This window comes from Micromys minutus, assembly GCF_963924665.1.
Source record: "Micromys minutus genome assembly, chromosome: 29".
NCBI lineage: Eukaryota > Metazoa > Chordata > Mammalia > Rodentia > Muridae > Micromys > Micromys minutus.
The window spans coordinates 6381415-6398324 of NC_137964.1; the positions used below are offsets into that span (position 1 = coordinate 6381415).

Genomic DNA, 16910 nt, shown 5'->3' on the forward strand with positions numbered 1-16910 from the left:
TCATAAGCCTAGAACCAGGAGCCGAGAGCTTGTTTACAGACTATCCCGTGGCTCATTTTATACAAATGGTACCTTATTGGTTCCTTCTATGACCATCCTGCGCTGAGTGATGCTCTCAATTCTGTTTCCCATGCTGCTGCTGGGATCCAGGATAAAAGATTCTTCTCTCTCAGAGCAGAAGTCATACCTGCAAAAGACAGGAAGTCATCGAAATGCTGCACAGAACAGCCAGGGACGTGGAATAGACAGGAAACGTCCTCAGAGAGGAAACCTGCAGACGTTATGAGAGTCTTTGTCACCAAAAACCATCCCCTCCTCCTTAGAAACTACAAGCCACAACTGTATCTACCTAGCAGGGAGATATCCCAACAGTGAGCTGCCATACACCTTTCCTGATCTAATTTCTAAAGAAAATACGACATTTAATGCCTGGATTTCACTTAGTTCTCAGTGGACAGAAGTAACATTCAAGTGTCTCTGTGTGTGTGTGTGTCCTCACATAAATGTGACCAGGTTTGGGAGATGTGTGTATTATGTCAATGAATAGAAGCCTTGAGAAAATAATGGCATTTCGCATGTATGCATGGTGGCTTTAAGTCATAATATTTAGTTACACACCCACCTCCCGCCCAGAGCTAAGTAAGTGCCCATGAAACAAACATCTTGGAATAATATACTGTATTTAATTAATTTCTCCCCAAGTTTGGTGTTATCACAGCAAGCCCTGACTTCTTAGGTTTCAAGTGTTTAATTATCAAAGGAGAGTGCTAATAGCGTTGACTTCTAAAGTCTGTGAGCTCTCTTTTAATCTTTCACATTTATTTATTTTGAGTTTATGTGAAGGGGTGGTTTGCCTGCACATGCCTTTGCAACCCATGTGCGCATGTGCCTATGCTTTCGGAGGCTGAGGAGGGCATCGGATCTCCTGGAACTGGAGTTCCAGGTGGTTGTGGGTGTTGGGAATTGTCCCTTCTGCAAGAGCAGCTAGTGCTCTTACAGCTGAGTCTTTTCTCCTGCTTCCTCTCTTCCCATTTGAACATTTCACCGTCTTGTACTCTTACCAGCAACAGAAAGCTTGTTGCTTGAAACTTGGACATGATTCAGGCAGAATCTGGAGATTCTCAGATGAGGACTTTTAAAGCCCAGTTTCTAAGTAGCCTAGAACAGCAAGGACTCACAGGAAATAACAGTGGAAGAGGAAAGCTGGTGAATGAGACAGGGAGAGAGAGGATAGGAGATCCGTCAGGGGCCTTGGGCTGGGAAGTAACTCCAGAACATTAACAGACCCAGTCTGCTGGGTTCAGGTCTCCTTCCATTATATGACCCAGAATAGTCTCCTGTGCTGTACTCACTAGATGTGGCTATGTTATGCTATGTATCCACCCAGGTGTATGTATGTGTAATGTGTGTGTATATATGTGTATATACATGGTATGTGTATGGTATTTGTAGTGTGTGTGTGTGTGTGTGTGTGTGTGGTATGTGTATATGTGTGTTGTGTGTATTTGTGTATGTTGGGTGTATACACAAGTGTATGTGCATGATGAGTGTGTGTGTGTGTTCCTAATGATGGAAACCTGGGCTCGGGTTACATGAGTGTTCAACCACTGAGCCATGCTCCTGCCCACCACTGCCCAGTTTTCATAGTTAGACCTACTATGCTTTGGTGGGGGGGGGGTCCTTAAAAAACACATACATCTAAATCACATGCCGCTTTTCTAACTAGACAGCTTCAACAGCTGAATTCTGTATCTGGCCCTATGTTAGAGCTCTCTAAATATCTACGTTCAGTTCCCACCGCTACCACCAAACCCACTTTTTAGGTAAATGAAAAGAGTTAAAACAAAACCAAAACCAAACAAACAACACAAAGACTGATCTTTCTTTGGGGCGCTTTAGAGATTTCTGCTACCTGTGCTTTGTAATCATCAGACAACGTGTCTGCTCTTACTGATTACTGTAAAGAAACAGAGCCAAGGAGAAAGTCAGACATTTTTCTTTTCTGCGAGAAACCTTTTAATAATAGAGTTCCAGGATGAGCATATAAATGTCACTTGCCCCCAGCTTTCATGATCACTTTTCTGAGTCATAGGATACAGCATTGGTACCGTGAACTGTTAGTGACAGCTTGCTACACCCTTCAGGAGCAAGCACCATCTGTGTGTGCACTTGGTGTGCGTGCACGCACACTGGAGCAAAATGTGTGTGTAACCTAGGGACTGTGGCTTCACACTCAAGTTCTCTTTTGACTGGACAAGGAGGCTTCAGATGCTTTCTTGTGCCCCTCAGAGTCTTAAAACTTCCCACACCCCATCTTCAGAAAATGCAAAAAAAAAAAAAAAAAAAAAAAAAAAAAAAAAAGGAAAAAAAGAAAAAATGCTGGAGCAAAGCAAGGGAAATATAGTCAGCTCAGCTCACTTGGGGCCACCGGGCTCTGAGCCCCCTCCCCCCACTGCCATTCTTGCCTCTGAGGACAGTTACCAAGGCTCAAGCCCTACTGTGGAAACCACAGACTCCACTTGCTTGCCAGGCCCTCGAAATGAAAAGGACAGATTCTGTGGCTCTTTTCTAATTTAGGGGCTATTATTTTTCCCTCTTTGTCACCGAACCATAAAAATAGAATGTCATTGAGGACCTGCCTCCATTCCACCACTGGAAAAGAGGCTGGGGTGGGGGTTGGGCAAGGGGGAGGAGGGGCACTTGCCGAAGTCTTAAGAATACATCAAGCTCTTGAGGAAGTAGATTGTGCCATGTTTGAAGATACAAAGATAACCACGGTGCTGGGAACAGTCTTGAGGGAGGCGGAAGCCGAACAACAAGAGGAAAGCAGAGCTTGCCCCTGGTTTCCCACAGGAAGTCCACGGCAGCTCCTGCCAGAGCGAGATAAGAAAGCTCCCATGTACTATTCTGAACAAGGCCGGTGTTATCAGCTTTGCTCTGTCCTCTGAGTACTCCAAGCCCCTGTCCTTTCCTAATGAGCCCCAGGACTCCCCCCTCTATTTGCATACAGCGTGTCAAGCACAATGAGGCGGAGGTATTTATAACCAACTAAAGGAAAATAATTCTGGGGGCAAGCATGAGTCCGTGCCATGTCTGTCCACTGCTCTGGGGGCTGAACAGTTTCATTAGGATAAGAGACCAGTATAAATAAATTAAAAGACGTTAACCAATTAGGTACCGACATATGGAGCTGAGTCTATATTCAACATGCCAGTCTGCCTAATTTCATTTGGAACTGCTCAAAGTTCTAATGTTCTCACGACACACAGTGGGGATGGCTGCCCTCTCTGTGAAGATGACCGAGACCTCTCTTTTAGATTTTTTTTTTTTTTTTTTTTTTTTTTTGGGTGAGGTTTGCCCTGTTCCCTCCTGGCTCTTTTATAACTCCAAACAGGGGGAGAGGTTGGGCCCTCTGAGAATAGCAATGCAAGTCAAAGACAGCAACAATGTGGATAATATCTGCTTTTCCTTTGGGCACATTTCCGAATATCACACTTAACTCTTCCCTGTTATGACACCCACAGACGCTCGTCACGTACCAAGAAATCACTGTGCTTGGGAGCTCCTTCTAAAAAGTTAAAATAAGTTACCTTTTATTATTGAATGTTTGAGTTTGCTAGGGTACCCAGGCGCAGAGTGCTTATGGAGGTCATGTGGGTTCTGGGGTTGAACTCCTGGGGTTGTGCCTTACCCACTGAGCTGCTCTATCAAGAAGAGCCCCTCCCTGCTGCTCTGTGTATATCTCGAATGCCTCCACAGCTCTGTAGCAATACACTTCAACATTGGGGAGTTTTGTGGCTTTTTAAGCTTTCTTTTTCCCCTTAGGTTTTAATAAACCCCGCCCATCTGAGTGTGTGTGATTTCCTCTTATACACTGCTCTCTGAGTTGACAGATTCTACAGTTCCTGAAATCAAGCCCAGTCCCTGTGGTCTCTAACACACACAAGCATGATGTACACTGTGCACTACGGAGCACCCATGCTCTTCCGTTGGGGCTGGTTTGGAACGACATTGATTTTTCAGGTTCCCTCGGCACCGCTGGTCCGCTCCTCCAATCTAAAACTTGCATCTGTTCCTTAGCTACCAACGTCCTCCTCTTCTGAGAAGATGGGGGGAGAGGCTCAGAACCGAGTATAGCGGTACACATGCATCTCTTTTAACACCACTTCAGTACTTTAAAGAACTGAGCTAAGTACCCCTAGGGCAAGGATAGAGGGGTCAGTACTGAGCTGAGTACTCCAACACCTACTGAATGCTTACATTAAGCCTAAATCATTGTCCAAGTGTATTAAAGGTATATTTAAAACTTAATCAAGGAAGAAGAAAGCCAGAACTCTAGAAAGCTCTATAAAGCCCCCAAACCAAATATTCTTTGATTCTGTTCTGGCTAGTGAAATCTGAGGATGGGCATGAACTGTGCTGATGTGTTTAATGAGAGTTTATTGCTTGCACTAATCAATATGAGACAATAGAGAACACGGAATCATTTCAAGGTAGGAAATAGAAAGAGAAACGAAATCAAAGCTGAAAAATGTTTTTCAAGCAAAACAAAACAGAAATCAGAAAGGAGAAGAAAAACTGCTTGGAGGTCGGCTAGAAGGCACACCCAGGGCCAGGCTGGTTGAGGTCCCATTATGGCCTCTGTCCTGTGCCTGATGTAAACATCTCACTGCTACTGTGGGTGTTATGTCAAAACACTGGTGATAGCGCATTGGGAGCAACAGATTGATAAACTCTGCCAACACTCTTCCCTCCTCTCACGTTCTTTTAAAACAAATGAAACAGTCTATGAAGAGGATGCTGGCAGGAGAGGCGTGGGGTTGGAAGGTGTGTTTAGACAAAATGGTTCCTGCTCCCTTTGTTCAGGAAGAGATCCTGACCCTTAAGGGTGGTCACGGGGTCAAGCCAAGGGGACTCTGGAGGACTGACTTTATTGAGAGACCTTGTGACGCCTTGGAGGCCATACTGAAAATTACTTCTTGTCTCAATGAGGGGGTAGGGTAGCAAAGAGAACTTTGGGAACTGTAGGTAAGCTTTGGGTCAGCTCCTTGGACAATGGTGGAGAACATCCAGAGCCCCAGGCCACCTTTGTTTAGATAAGACCTTTTCCACCAGTGCCTTGGCTTGCCAGGCTTCCTGGCCCATTCACACTCCCGCCTGTCTTCCAGCCTCTGCCTCCCTTCCTCATGCTAGCCTCTGTGCTTGGCTTACAGCAGGAGCTGAGACAGCTACCATCCCCCACCTTAGCATAATCCCCCAGAGTCAGGGCTAGGATCAGGGCTCCTTAGCCTTACACCTGGGTGGACCAGGAGACTGAAAGTGTTACACCCAGATAATAGCCTCAATGAGAACATTTATTTTCTTCATTCATTTTTCTTCTTAGAGAAGGACTGTTTGGCCTGCCGAGGAAGGGTGATCTTTATAAAGAGATCTTTAAGGAAATGTTAGGAGTGGCTACCAACAATATCCTTTAACACACTCAGGAAGGACATGCAAATGGGTGCTCCAATCACTCTGTGAAGAGCATGTCACATTATCACTCTGTTCTTTTTTTTTTTTTTTTTGTTCCCACAGAAAGGAAGACAGCTTACTTGATACACGCTAGGGCATGGGGTCATGATTTAGCACAGGGCTGAGGGAGCTGGGGGGATGGGGTGGTGGTGGACAGCTTTTGGGCAGTAGATGTCTGACTATGAGAATCTGACTGTAGGGATGATGGTCTCAGCAACATTGTCAAGGCCTTTCCTACCCTTTTGCTTTCTTGAATGATGCCAAACTTTTTTGTCTTTGGGTCAGGGATGACAAAAACCACTTGTAACAAATTCGGTTTGGTGTACTGTCATTGCATAACACTGAGAGATGTCAGAATGACCAGCCCTGAAGCCTTCACTGCGGTAGAAACATGACTGAGGCGTACTTTGCGGTGCCCAGAGAGCCCACGAGAGGTCCTGTTTCTTGGGTTTTAGCCTGGTTTTTATCTCCTGGAGCTTTTACTATTGCAAACATTTATTCCCTGTGTCTTGCTCTCAAGTCTTTCATGTGAACCGCTTCTGCTTCTACGACAGTGGATGCGTCCTTGCAAACAGCAATGAACCAACCCCATGCTACCGTGGCTTACTGGTTTTTACTGTAGCTGTTACAGAGCAAACAGAATTTCAACAATTTAAAGATGGCCCCTTTGCCGTCAGCAAGTATCACGGTGCTACTGAATGGGTTAATTTAGTCTTAGCATTGTGCCTGGCACATGGGAAAAGTCACTTGTCATCTGAGAGCTACATGGGAACAGAGAGAGTGTCTTACTAATCATGTGACCTTACTGGCTAGAGAGCCCACCTGGGCTCAGCTTGCTGCCGCATGGTGTGACTGAGCCTGACAGAATAGCTGGTCCGAATGCGGCCTTATACTTATCAGGCGCCAAACTGCCATAGGTCACTGACCTCAAATGTGCTGAAGACAGGCACTAGTGACCATCAGATGACCTCAAGCCACCTCTTAAGCCAATCTCCATGCCACACCATTGGGGTCCGTCCACTCACAGTGACAAATGTGAGTGACGACGGATCTGATGGGGACCGGGATAAAGTCGGCTTGGTAGTATCGGTGCCTGACAAAGTGATGTTCCTGGTCAGTCTCAAGGCGAACAGGGATGCCGACGTGTGAAAGAGACATCTTCTGTTCTAATGAAAAACAGAAAACGGACCAACGGTGGTCTTCTCTATCTCCCACAGGAGGGCAAAAGCCCTGGCTCAGAGTTACCAGCACTACTTTAAATTGTTTTGTTTTTTTTTTTTAATTGCACATTCCCTTTCCATGTCTTTTGAAAGAAACACATGGTTTGCTTCCTGCTGCTATTGAAGAATGGCTTTGCCTATCAAAGAGACAGGTCAAATTTATGGAAAAATACCAGAACACAATGGAGAGTGTGCCAGCAAGCCACCAAGAGCTGTAAGCCACTGGAGGTTACACAGGACGGGTGTCTGAACATTCTGTGGCTGTAGAACTGGGTACAGTAGACACAGGCTGCCGGAACCCCACTGACAGTTGCTGAGGCTGTATGCTATTTCTCATCTTATTTTTTGGAATAAGTTGTCAGAGACCTATTCAAAGACACAGGCGTGCTTCTTGGGAGAACATTTGCCAAGCGTCATGGATTGTCTTAAGAGATGGCTCATGGTCAGTCCACACAGGGTCTTAGTGTGTTTGACACCTCTTCAGGGGCTGTGGTTTTTGGCAATGGAGCCATTCCAGAGTCAAAGGGAAGATTTAGGCAACTTCCACCAATGAAGCTCAGCATATGCAAGGTGTGAGCCACAGGGTTGAGTGAGTCATAGACCTCATTCCTCTTTCCCCACCCCTCCCCCATGCCAGGGCTGACTCCAAACCCAGTCTCAGAGAACCCTACAGCTGGGTTTTGGACAGTGGGTGGCAGAGCCTGACCTCAAGCTCACATTCTCACGCTGCAGGCCATATTTCATCCAAACGCCTTGCACAACAGGCTCTTGTGACATCACAACACGGGCTTCTTAAAATATGCCAGCTTTGGACCAGAATTCCTCATGTGAGGGTCTAAGTGGTCACCATTCTCATTTTACAGTGGGGAGGGGAGAGAAGGGGAGAGGAGGTAGAGGGAGGGAAAGAAAGGAGAGAGAGAGAGAGAGAGAGAGAGAGAGAGAGAGAGAGAGAGAGAGAGAGAGAGCACAATGCTGGAAGTAGACTGTGAACTGCTTTCAACCGCCTGATCCCAATGCTTTGGATGCTGCTCATTGGCATATTTTTCTGGCACATCTGCCAGGACTATTTCCTAAAAAGGTCCTTGAACCCTAGACCTGAGTTGGAAACTGGAGGTGATAAAATCTCTGCCCCCTAGAAAGGCTGTGATCAATAAATGAAATAGTGCATGCACACTACACACAGGAGTTTGCCTCATCGATAAAGAAATTGAAATGGAATTCTAAAGCCAAATGTTTTTTAGCAGCTATGGTAGACGATTTAGTTCAAAATCATCTCTACCCACTTTGTTATCTACTTGGCCAAGGACTGTTTTACACCCCCAAAGGCAGATCGTAAAGAAGGCAGTGGCATTATGTCCAGGGATGGGGCTGGGATAAGGGAAGATAAACAGCCTCAGACAGAGGCCCATTCAATTTTTCAGTCCTGGTGCTCAGACACAGAAGGCCTTTTCAGGGATTCAGTGCCTATGAGACATGCTGGATCTGAGCACTAGCAGGGAGTCTGTGAAAGGCCATCTGTAGGAACGAAGAACTTCTGCTCAACAGACAGTAGAACTTCCCAGGCTCCGGCCAGGGCAGTGAGGTGGAGTGATTGACAGCTCTACCCCCAAGCTTTCAGGTGGTAGTAAGCTTGCCTTTCCTATGGTGACTTTTTTTCTTGCCTGGAGTCAAAGCTGATGAGCCAGACAAGCTGATTTGAGACGTGCCCTCTCTAACTAGACCCCAATCACTCCTGCTCCATTCCTCCGTCTGATCATCCAAGACCTACCGGTTCATCATGTTCAGGGCCCAGCTTCTACCTCTCACATGGCCTCTAAACTGCTGAACTGGCCCTCAGTCACCCACCAGTCTGACCCATTTTGGCCAGCCTGATGATAAGTGCTGGCCGTAGAACCCTGGTGCCGTCCTGGGGTGCAGATAGTAATGAAGTGAAAACAGGGACATGGCCTGTGGGGGAACTGAGTGCTTGCTAAGCCCTAACCCAGAACATTCATGAGTGAATGGGGCTCTTCTGCCAGGAACTAAACACCCCATACAGTGAGAACGCCACAGAGGGTCGCCATCTCCAGGGCAAAGCATACAAAGAATGGGTTCACCAGCTCTTTGTCTCCCTGCCCAGCCCCCTCCAGCTTCATCTCATTCACACCCACCACCCTGCATCACACTCCCTTCACAGGTCTCCCACCTGCAGAGCTGAGTTCCAAACAACCTGCAGGTGTTCACCATCTTCAACCTGCAGTGCCAACCTGTTTAGCTCTTTCCTTTTATTCCATAATATGAGAAACAAACTCTGAGCTTAAGGCTCATTCTGGCAAAACAAGGGAAATTGCACGTGGACTAGAGAAAATGTATGCAAAGAGATGAACAGAGTTTTTGATAATGGGGGACACACACATCAATCTGACGGGGTCTAGACAACTCAGTAGACTGTCGTCTTTAAGGATCAGCTATAGGGCATGTCAAGAGGTGGGGACTAAGGGTAGGTATTGCATTGTGGGTACCTCTTGGGCTACAGTCTACTTTCTTTTCATCTTCATTCACTAGGTTCTGTTTTGTGCCAATGGGGCCCTGAGTTATATGAAAGTGCATATTTCAGTGAACAAGTCTACCAGGTCAATTGTTAAAGATCTAAAACATTCTCATTCGAGCACGGATATAGGGTCCACCTGTTTACTCACTAGCTGAGGGTCTTGGGTCAGATCATTACTCTCTAGATTCACAATAGAAATGCTTGCCCCACATTTAAAAATCTCTCCATGTGACCAAAGGTAACCCAAGAGGCTCTGCCCATCTTCTCGAGGCATTTTCTTATACCGTATGCCACCACCATTTGCTATCACAAATCTTGGGAAACAATACCAAACCCTGCTGAGAAGGTCCTAAGAAAACCGGTGCAGACTTCCCAGGACACAGTGTTCTGGCTTAATTTAAAACCCATAATGAAATGTTTGATAGCAATTGTAGGAGACAGTTAATTCATTAGAAACAATTACTTGTTGGGCTCACTGCTGTAGTGTGAAGAGTGGAAAGAGAGAGATTTTATAAAGCACGGGCAAGTGGAGAGGGGGCATTGGTCTGGAAGATGAAGTAGTGCTTCCGTTCTCAGGACTGTGTATGAAATATTAATAAGGGCCGTTGTCTGGACATTCGAGTTGGGTAGCGTGTGGGGGTGCTTCCTCATCTCACAATTATCTACGAGAATGCAAGAAGTGTCTCATTAGTCAGTGAACATTCACTCTTGGCTACTAATAAAAGTCTCTTGTATCAGATGGCCGGTTTTACTTGGCTGAGTTTGCTCTTAAATGTCCCGCTCAAGTGGCCTGGGCAAGTGGTCTTCTTAAATCCTCATTTGGACTTTAGGTTTTGTTTGTGGCCAATTAAAATTCCCTACAGGGTGTCTTATTGGAGCCCTTGGGCTTAGACACGCTCTGCAAAGGCTAGATGTCAGAGCCTTGGGTGGAAAGTCTCAGATTATTTAAGAACAGTGCGGTAGATACTCAAACAGGAGGAAAGCGATCATATTTATGCAGATGCAGCCTTCTTAGATGGCTGCTACCCTCACACATCTGACCCACATTTTGCTCCCAACACATATGGACTCTTTCAATTTAATTGTGAAAACTCTTCTTCTTGAAGAAAGAGAGCAGAATACAGGGCCTAAATCATAAAAACGAATACTCGGTCTTGCCAGCCGTCGATTTCATTGGGTCCTTGAGGACATTTCTAATTAACTACCAGCAACAATTGTCTTGTTTGTGTCCTGTTCTGCATACCCCATTGGTGCCCGAACTATGATTCTCTGGAATGAGCTATCCCTGACACATCCCTAATGATCCTGGCTGGATTTTCTTGCAGATTTGCAAATATAAACAATGGAGAATGCAATTAGGACAGCCCTTCTCCAAGGCCCATCTTTCTCTGATTTTGTAGGCCACCCCTCCTCCCACAGAAGCAAAGGGTGAATGACACTTAGTCCTGAATCAGTGAGTTTTCTGTAGATGTGCACCCCCAAGCCTTTCTATTGGGTGTTTCAGTGATGGGCTGTCACCGTGTCATTGAATGGCAGGGAATAATGTTTTCTGTTTGACTTCTAATAGACGTAACTAGGTTAGACTCCATATATAACCTACTTAAGAGCTTTAGAAATGGTGGTTTTGGGGTCCATCATGGATCTGTTGAGCTTTTCTTAGACCATGGACCAGTGTAGCCAAGAAAATCATAAAAAGGTGACTTCAGTGTTGTCTTTTCCATCTTAAGGGGGCTCATGGGAAATAGACAAGATAAGGTATGAAAAAATTTAGAGGTGATATATCTCTGCTGGGCCATGACCACCAGAGATGGTCCAGGCTCACACCAGTGCACATGTGGGATGATGCTAGTGGTGGAGGGATGGTTACACATTCATATTCTCTGTCTCTCTCGTAAGATAGAACTTCGGGTTTCAGATAGCAAGTGCACTGGAGCATCCCCTGCCCTCTTCCCCCCCTCTTACTTGGTAATTATTTGTGTTAAAAAACCACAGAGCAGATTCTGCTTGGCAGAGAATTACCAGCATAAGCACCATGCTTCCATCCATTAAAAGGTTCTGCTCATTTGTCATTAATCACCAGTTACTGGTCCAGTTAATTCATACTTTATAGGTAGCAGAGGAGCAATTGTTCATGAAACTCAGCTGGGATGTCATTTCCTGTGTTTTGGTTTTGTTTGCTCGTTTGCTGTTTGTTTGGGGAAAGAGAACACGTGATTTAAAGTGAGTTTCCCATTGAGCTCCTCCGTCCTTGGGAATGAGAGGAAAGGGGACACCAGCTATTGCCACTTATAGAGGGGAAGCTGCTCAGGTTAACTAACTAGCCAGTGACCTACAGAGGTCAGGGGCAGTGCCAAGAGTAGAACCCATTTCTGCTAGGTCTCTGGTACCACAATAGTTTGTAATAGATCGTCTGTGGGTGCACACCTATGCCCAATAAGGAACCACCAGACAAGTTTGATTCTACACAGTCAAAACAAGCAGCAAGTGATGTTTAACATGGCAGTACCTATGACATAATTGTGTGATGAGATGGTTGATGTCATACATTTGTGTTGGTCATTGATGGTGTGCAAAATCAATTTATGGGATACAGGTAATAGTACTGTGATTTCTAAAACATTTCATTGGCCATCGCTGTTTTGTTTTTGGGGTTGTTTGTTTAGTTTTGGACAGGATTTTATTATGTAGGCCTGACTGGGCTGGAATTTACTATGTAGACTAGGCCGGCTTCAGACTCATAGTGATCCACCTGCCTCTGGCTCCCGAGTGCTGGTATTAAAGGTGTGTACCGCCATGACCAGCACAGTGGCTTCTTAAAAGTGACAGTTTTGGAAAGAAGTCTATGCTGTCTAACAGTCTCTCTGTTACAGAGACTGACAGTGTGTTTTGTGACTGTATCTATTACAAGATCAATACTATTTATTACTCTGAATTTAAAACTGTGACCATGACTTGCTTTCTTATTGCTCTGATAAAATACTGTGGCCAGGAGAAGGATTCATTTGGCTTTCGAGTTGTAACCCATCATCCAGGGAAGCCAAGGCAGGAACAGAAGCAGACGCCGTGGAGGAATGCTGCTACTTGCTTGCTTCCTCTGGCTTGCTCCACTCCCTTTCCTGTAGAACCAGGCTCACTGGCCTTGAGATGGCACTGCCCACAGAGGGAATGGCTCCTCCTGTGTCATTCAGCAGTGAAGAAAATGTCTCACAGTCCTGTCCCCAAGACAACCTGATAGAGGCAATTGCTCCGTGAGAGTCTCCTTCCTAGGTGTGCTTAGGTTTGTGACAACTTGTCAAAAGCCATGGCAGATGATGAGAGAGAATGAAAGTGACCTGGGCCTAGAGTAAAGACCCAGACACATGTGAAGAGCAGGCTTGAGTTTTAAAAAAGTTAAAAAACATACCAAAAACAACCATGCTGCTCTGGCTACTAGGTAGGGAGATGACCTAAGATAGCAGAAAGTGGTGGGAGATTAGATGGATGTGAGCTCAGACGTCCATTTTTCAGTCCCCCGAAGGTCTCACTGGCATTGAAATTCATACAAGTAAAAGCAGCCTCTCAACATCAGGGCTGATGACCAGGAGCACAGGTAGACACTGCCCAAACCCGTCTCTGCATCCTCTCTTGGGAACCCCATATCTCCAGAGAGGGACTCTTTGTTGCCAGCCCTGTGTTGTTTCTTGTCACTGTAGAGAACAGCCTCTTTGCCCTGCACAATCTTCTTTAAACTGTCCTTCACATGTGACTATATTAATGCTGCAGCAAAGCTTACCAGGGACTTACCATTAAGAGTTCCCCAGACAAGTACCCCTCTGGCTGCAGAGATGGCTCAGGGATTAAGAGAACTGGCTGCTGTTGCAGAGGACCTGGGTTCAATTCCAAGCACCCACATAATGGCTCACAACCATCTGTAACTCCAGTTCCAGGGGGATCTGATGCCCTCTTCTGGCCCCTACAGGCACTGCATGCATGTGGTACATATGCATATAAGCAGATAAACACTCATACACATAAAACTTTTAAAAAATAAATAAGAGTGTCATTTGGTCCAGGAGGCTTACTCCTATTTTATTCTTTAAAATCAAGAGACAAACGAATTCCAGTGAGTATGGGCTATGGGAGAGGCAGCTTGCTCTGCCCCACCCAAGCCTTATCCTCCTTATAGGGCTGAGCAGAACTACTTCCTGCCAGGGTGGGAAAGGATGAACAGGGTGGTCAGTGCCTGGGGAGTCCAATCATGCTTCCCACCCACCTCTCTGCTCTTCCCTTTACTTTTATTTTAGTCTTCTTAGTTCCTTTATTTTTTTCTTCTTCCTCTGACCCACTTGTATCCTCTCAGACTTACTAGACTTCTATTTTTAAAGCAGAACAAAATTACATTTGGCTTCCCATCACCCCTACTCACTTTCCAGAGATGGTCATTAAAGCTTCTCATGTTGGGAAATTAGTTTTGATGTAGGCAAAAATGTTTCCCTCGATAGTCCTCAGAAGGGATTTAGTATGGGTTTCTGAGAAATGTGGTTCTCCAAATGCTTGTAAGAGCCCAGTCTCAAATTTCTGTTACATCACTGTGTGCTTTCCCAAGACATGTTACCTCTGTACAGGAAGTGTATTTAATTGTCTTTATTTATATTAACAGATGATGTGCAGAGGGTATCCAACAGTTAAGACTCCTGCAGAGGCTTCCTAGGTTGATGCTAAGCTACCATAAAAGGGGGTCAGCAACTATCTAGATGTCTCTATTGATGGTTAAGAATCAAGAAAAAACTAGTCCCTAAATCCCTCTTCACTCTGTGCTGACAATTTAATTCTATTACATTCACCTGCAACTCTCTCCTTATCCGAATACCTTATCATCCAAATATGTAAGACAGGGAAATAAATGGGCGGCCTTCCGTTATTTCTTGCTCACTAGTTGTAGAAATGTATTTAATAGCCATATTATATTCTTAGTGTTGCTTTAAAACCTGATGCATAAAACCCTATAAACCACACATGTAATGTGGTGCTGTGATGTCCCCATACTCATATACATTGTACCAGGGTTAAATCGGGGTAAACACAGCTGTCTCTTCAAACATTTATCATTTAGTAGTGACAGTAATGCTGAGTGTCCTTTCATAGATCTCCTTGTGTTATAAAACATATAATTGTTATTTATAGCTGTCCTACTGTGTAATAGGCCACCAGGGCATCTTACAAGAGCTTTACAAGAATGAATTACAGGGTAAACAAAAACCACAGTATTACTCAGTTGAAACAAAGTTCATTTGCATAAACCATTTTACCTCATATTTTTAACTAAGAAATTTTAGGTTCATTGGAGTTCTGGAGTTTTAAAATATTTGTTGGATTCCAGAAAATGCTGAAATCTGAGCAGTCTGTATTTCTCTGTTTATATTAACGTGGCTATATTAAGTGGCTGGTCATGGAAATCTAATAATGTTGGCACCAACATAAACTAGTGCTTAAGCTATGGCCATTTGTAGATATGCCTTTGAATTAGAGTCTCAGGTTTAAGCACTAATAATTACTCTGCACACATAGAATTATTATATATAATATATGTGTGTATGCGTATGTGTATATATATGTATGTATGTGTATGTGTGTGTATGTATGTATGTATGTATGTGTATGTGTGTGTATATGTATGTATGTGTGTATATGTGTGTATATGTATGTATGTGTGTATATGTGTGTATATGTATGTATGTGTGTGTATGTGTGTGTATATGTATATATGTGTGTGTATGTGTGTATAATCATTCTGAAATGTTAGGCATATTTTGAAGATTGTACATAGTTACTACAATGCAAATAGTAACTCAAAATGAGAATAGCAGACACATCCTGACTCATGTCACCAAGGAAAGTACCTATCTACAAAATATTATAAGTTAATTTAAGCATGAAGACACTGTGGATTCTTAATAATGACAGAGGGCTCCATTTGGGTATCAATCTAGCTTTTTTCCCTCCAACACAGTGTAATGAAGGTTTTCTGTCATTTTCAGTGTGCCAAAGTCTCAGCAGTATCTCTGAGTACTTCTTACCATGTAGCAAGCCTCAGGCAGAGCCACTATCCTCTACCCAGAAAATAAAAACCGGTTACAGATGTATACATTTTAGCAGGTAATTCCAATCAATATCATATTTAGAGAGAGAGAGAGAGAGAGAGAGAGAGAGAGAGAGAGAGAGAGAGAGAGAGAGAGAGAGAGACTCAGCAAGGGAAAGTGTGAAATCACACATGTCTAATCTATCTTGTCAATTGTTAAATGAAGTTAAAAATAAAACAGTAGAACGACTTTAACAGAATAATCCAAGTAGTCAACAAAGACTTAAGGCAGTGCTGAGTCTTGCAAAGTTTTTCCCCCCAATGGAGCAAGACATATTTCCAGGACTTCATGAACATCCTCCACAGAAGGGGGGAAAGGTCACACAGCACAGAATTCAAAAAGAGAGGCACTGCATACGGTATCCACCTGGGCCCCTTGTTTTATTTCATGAACCTTCTTTCAACCCCAAACTCACAGTCCTATCCGCATAGATCAATTTTTTTTCTAACATAGTTACTCTTAAAATTCAGTTAAGAATGACACTGAGGCTTTAGGTTTGATATTATTAAAACAGAAATTTAAATGTATACATAAAAGGTTATTCTATTTCATAAAAATGTAACTCGAAACTTTTATCCCAACTGACTAGTTTTCACTAGTTCACCACGAATAACAATATTTGAGACAGATCCAGTAAGTACGGACACTCAACTAAAGCTAGCCAAAGAATACAAAAATCACAGTGGTCCATTCTCTTGTATTCTCAATGAAATGTTCACAAGTCCTAAATATTTTGCAACTTCTATTTCTATTCTTAGAAAATGACTCTCAAATGAAAAATCAGACTTATGTGGAAATAGCTGCTTCTCGTGAATTCCATCACACACCAGTAACTTTCCACGATCATCACACTGTGTCTTAAACGAGGGATTAGGGCACAGAGAATCGCACTTCCGGGAAGATCCTGGAAAACCATTACGTAATCATCCCGTGCTTGGTTTTTACGAAGCTAGTTGGGAGTGTGTTTGCTTTAATTCGATAGCAATCAGCCCCCCAACATTCTCCAGGCAGAAAGGGCAACATGGATGGGTGAGATAACCCTTGGGTACTTCAGTGTTTCAGTCTCCTGGTTGTTCTTACTCACTCTATTCCTGTTCTTCCAATTCCCTCCCATGAATTATCACAGGTATCATCTCCCCAGACTAAACAACCCGGGGCAAAACAAACACAGATCAGTCATGGGCAGGATGCAAGGAAAATGCCGGGTGCTTGACAGAGGGTAGGGTTGAGTTCATTGTACAAGTTTATACTAAGCATTTGCTAAATGATTTAGGTTGGCTGATCCAGAGCCTAAGAGACAGACCTGGGCACGTGGGCCAACATAAAGAGGATGGAGCATGACAACAGTCACCCGGACTGTGGCGGTAGAAGTGAGCTGGAACGAGGCAGTCCAGAGGGTTCACAGGGAAGGTAATGTTAAGACCTGAGCCTTGGGGGTTTGATTAAAAGAAAAAAACCAACTTCTTATGAGACAGACAATGGGTGGAAGCAAAATCCAGACAGATGGGAAAGCACGAGCTGAGCCCAAAA

At 44.2% G+C, this 16910-nt stretch overlaps 1 protein-coding gene across 2 annotated transcripts in view; it reads right to left on the reverse strand.

Annotated features, from left to right (window-relative positions):
• The window catches only part of FLT1 (fms related receptor tyrosine kinase 1), a 161005-nt gene that overhangs the window by 90508 nt on the left and 53587 nt on the right, over positions 1 to 16910 (reverse strand). For both annotated transcript variants that reach the window (XM_080941158.1, XM_080941157.1), the window contains one exon: positions 73 to 187. In XM_080941158.1, the coding sequence (XP_080797284.1) occupies positions 73 to 187 (115 nt within the window). The remainder of the gene's footprint in view (positions 1 to 72; positions 188 to 16910) is intronic.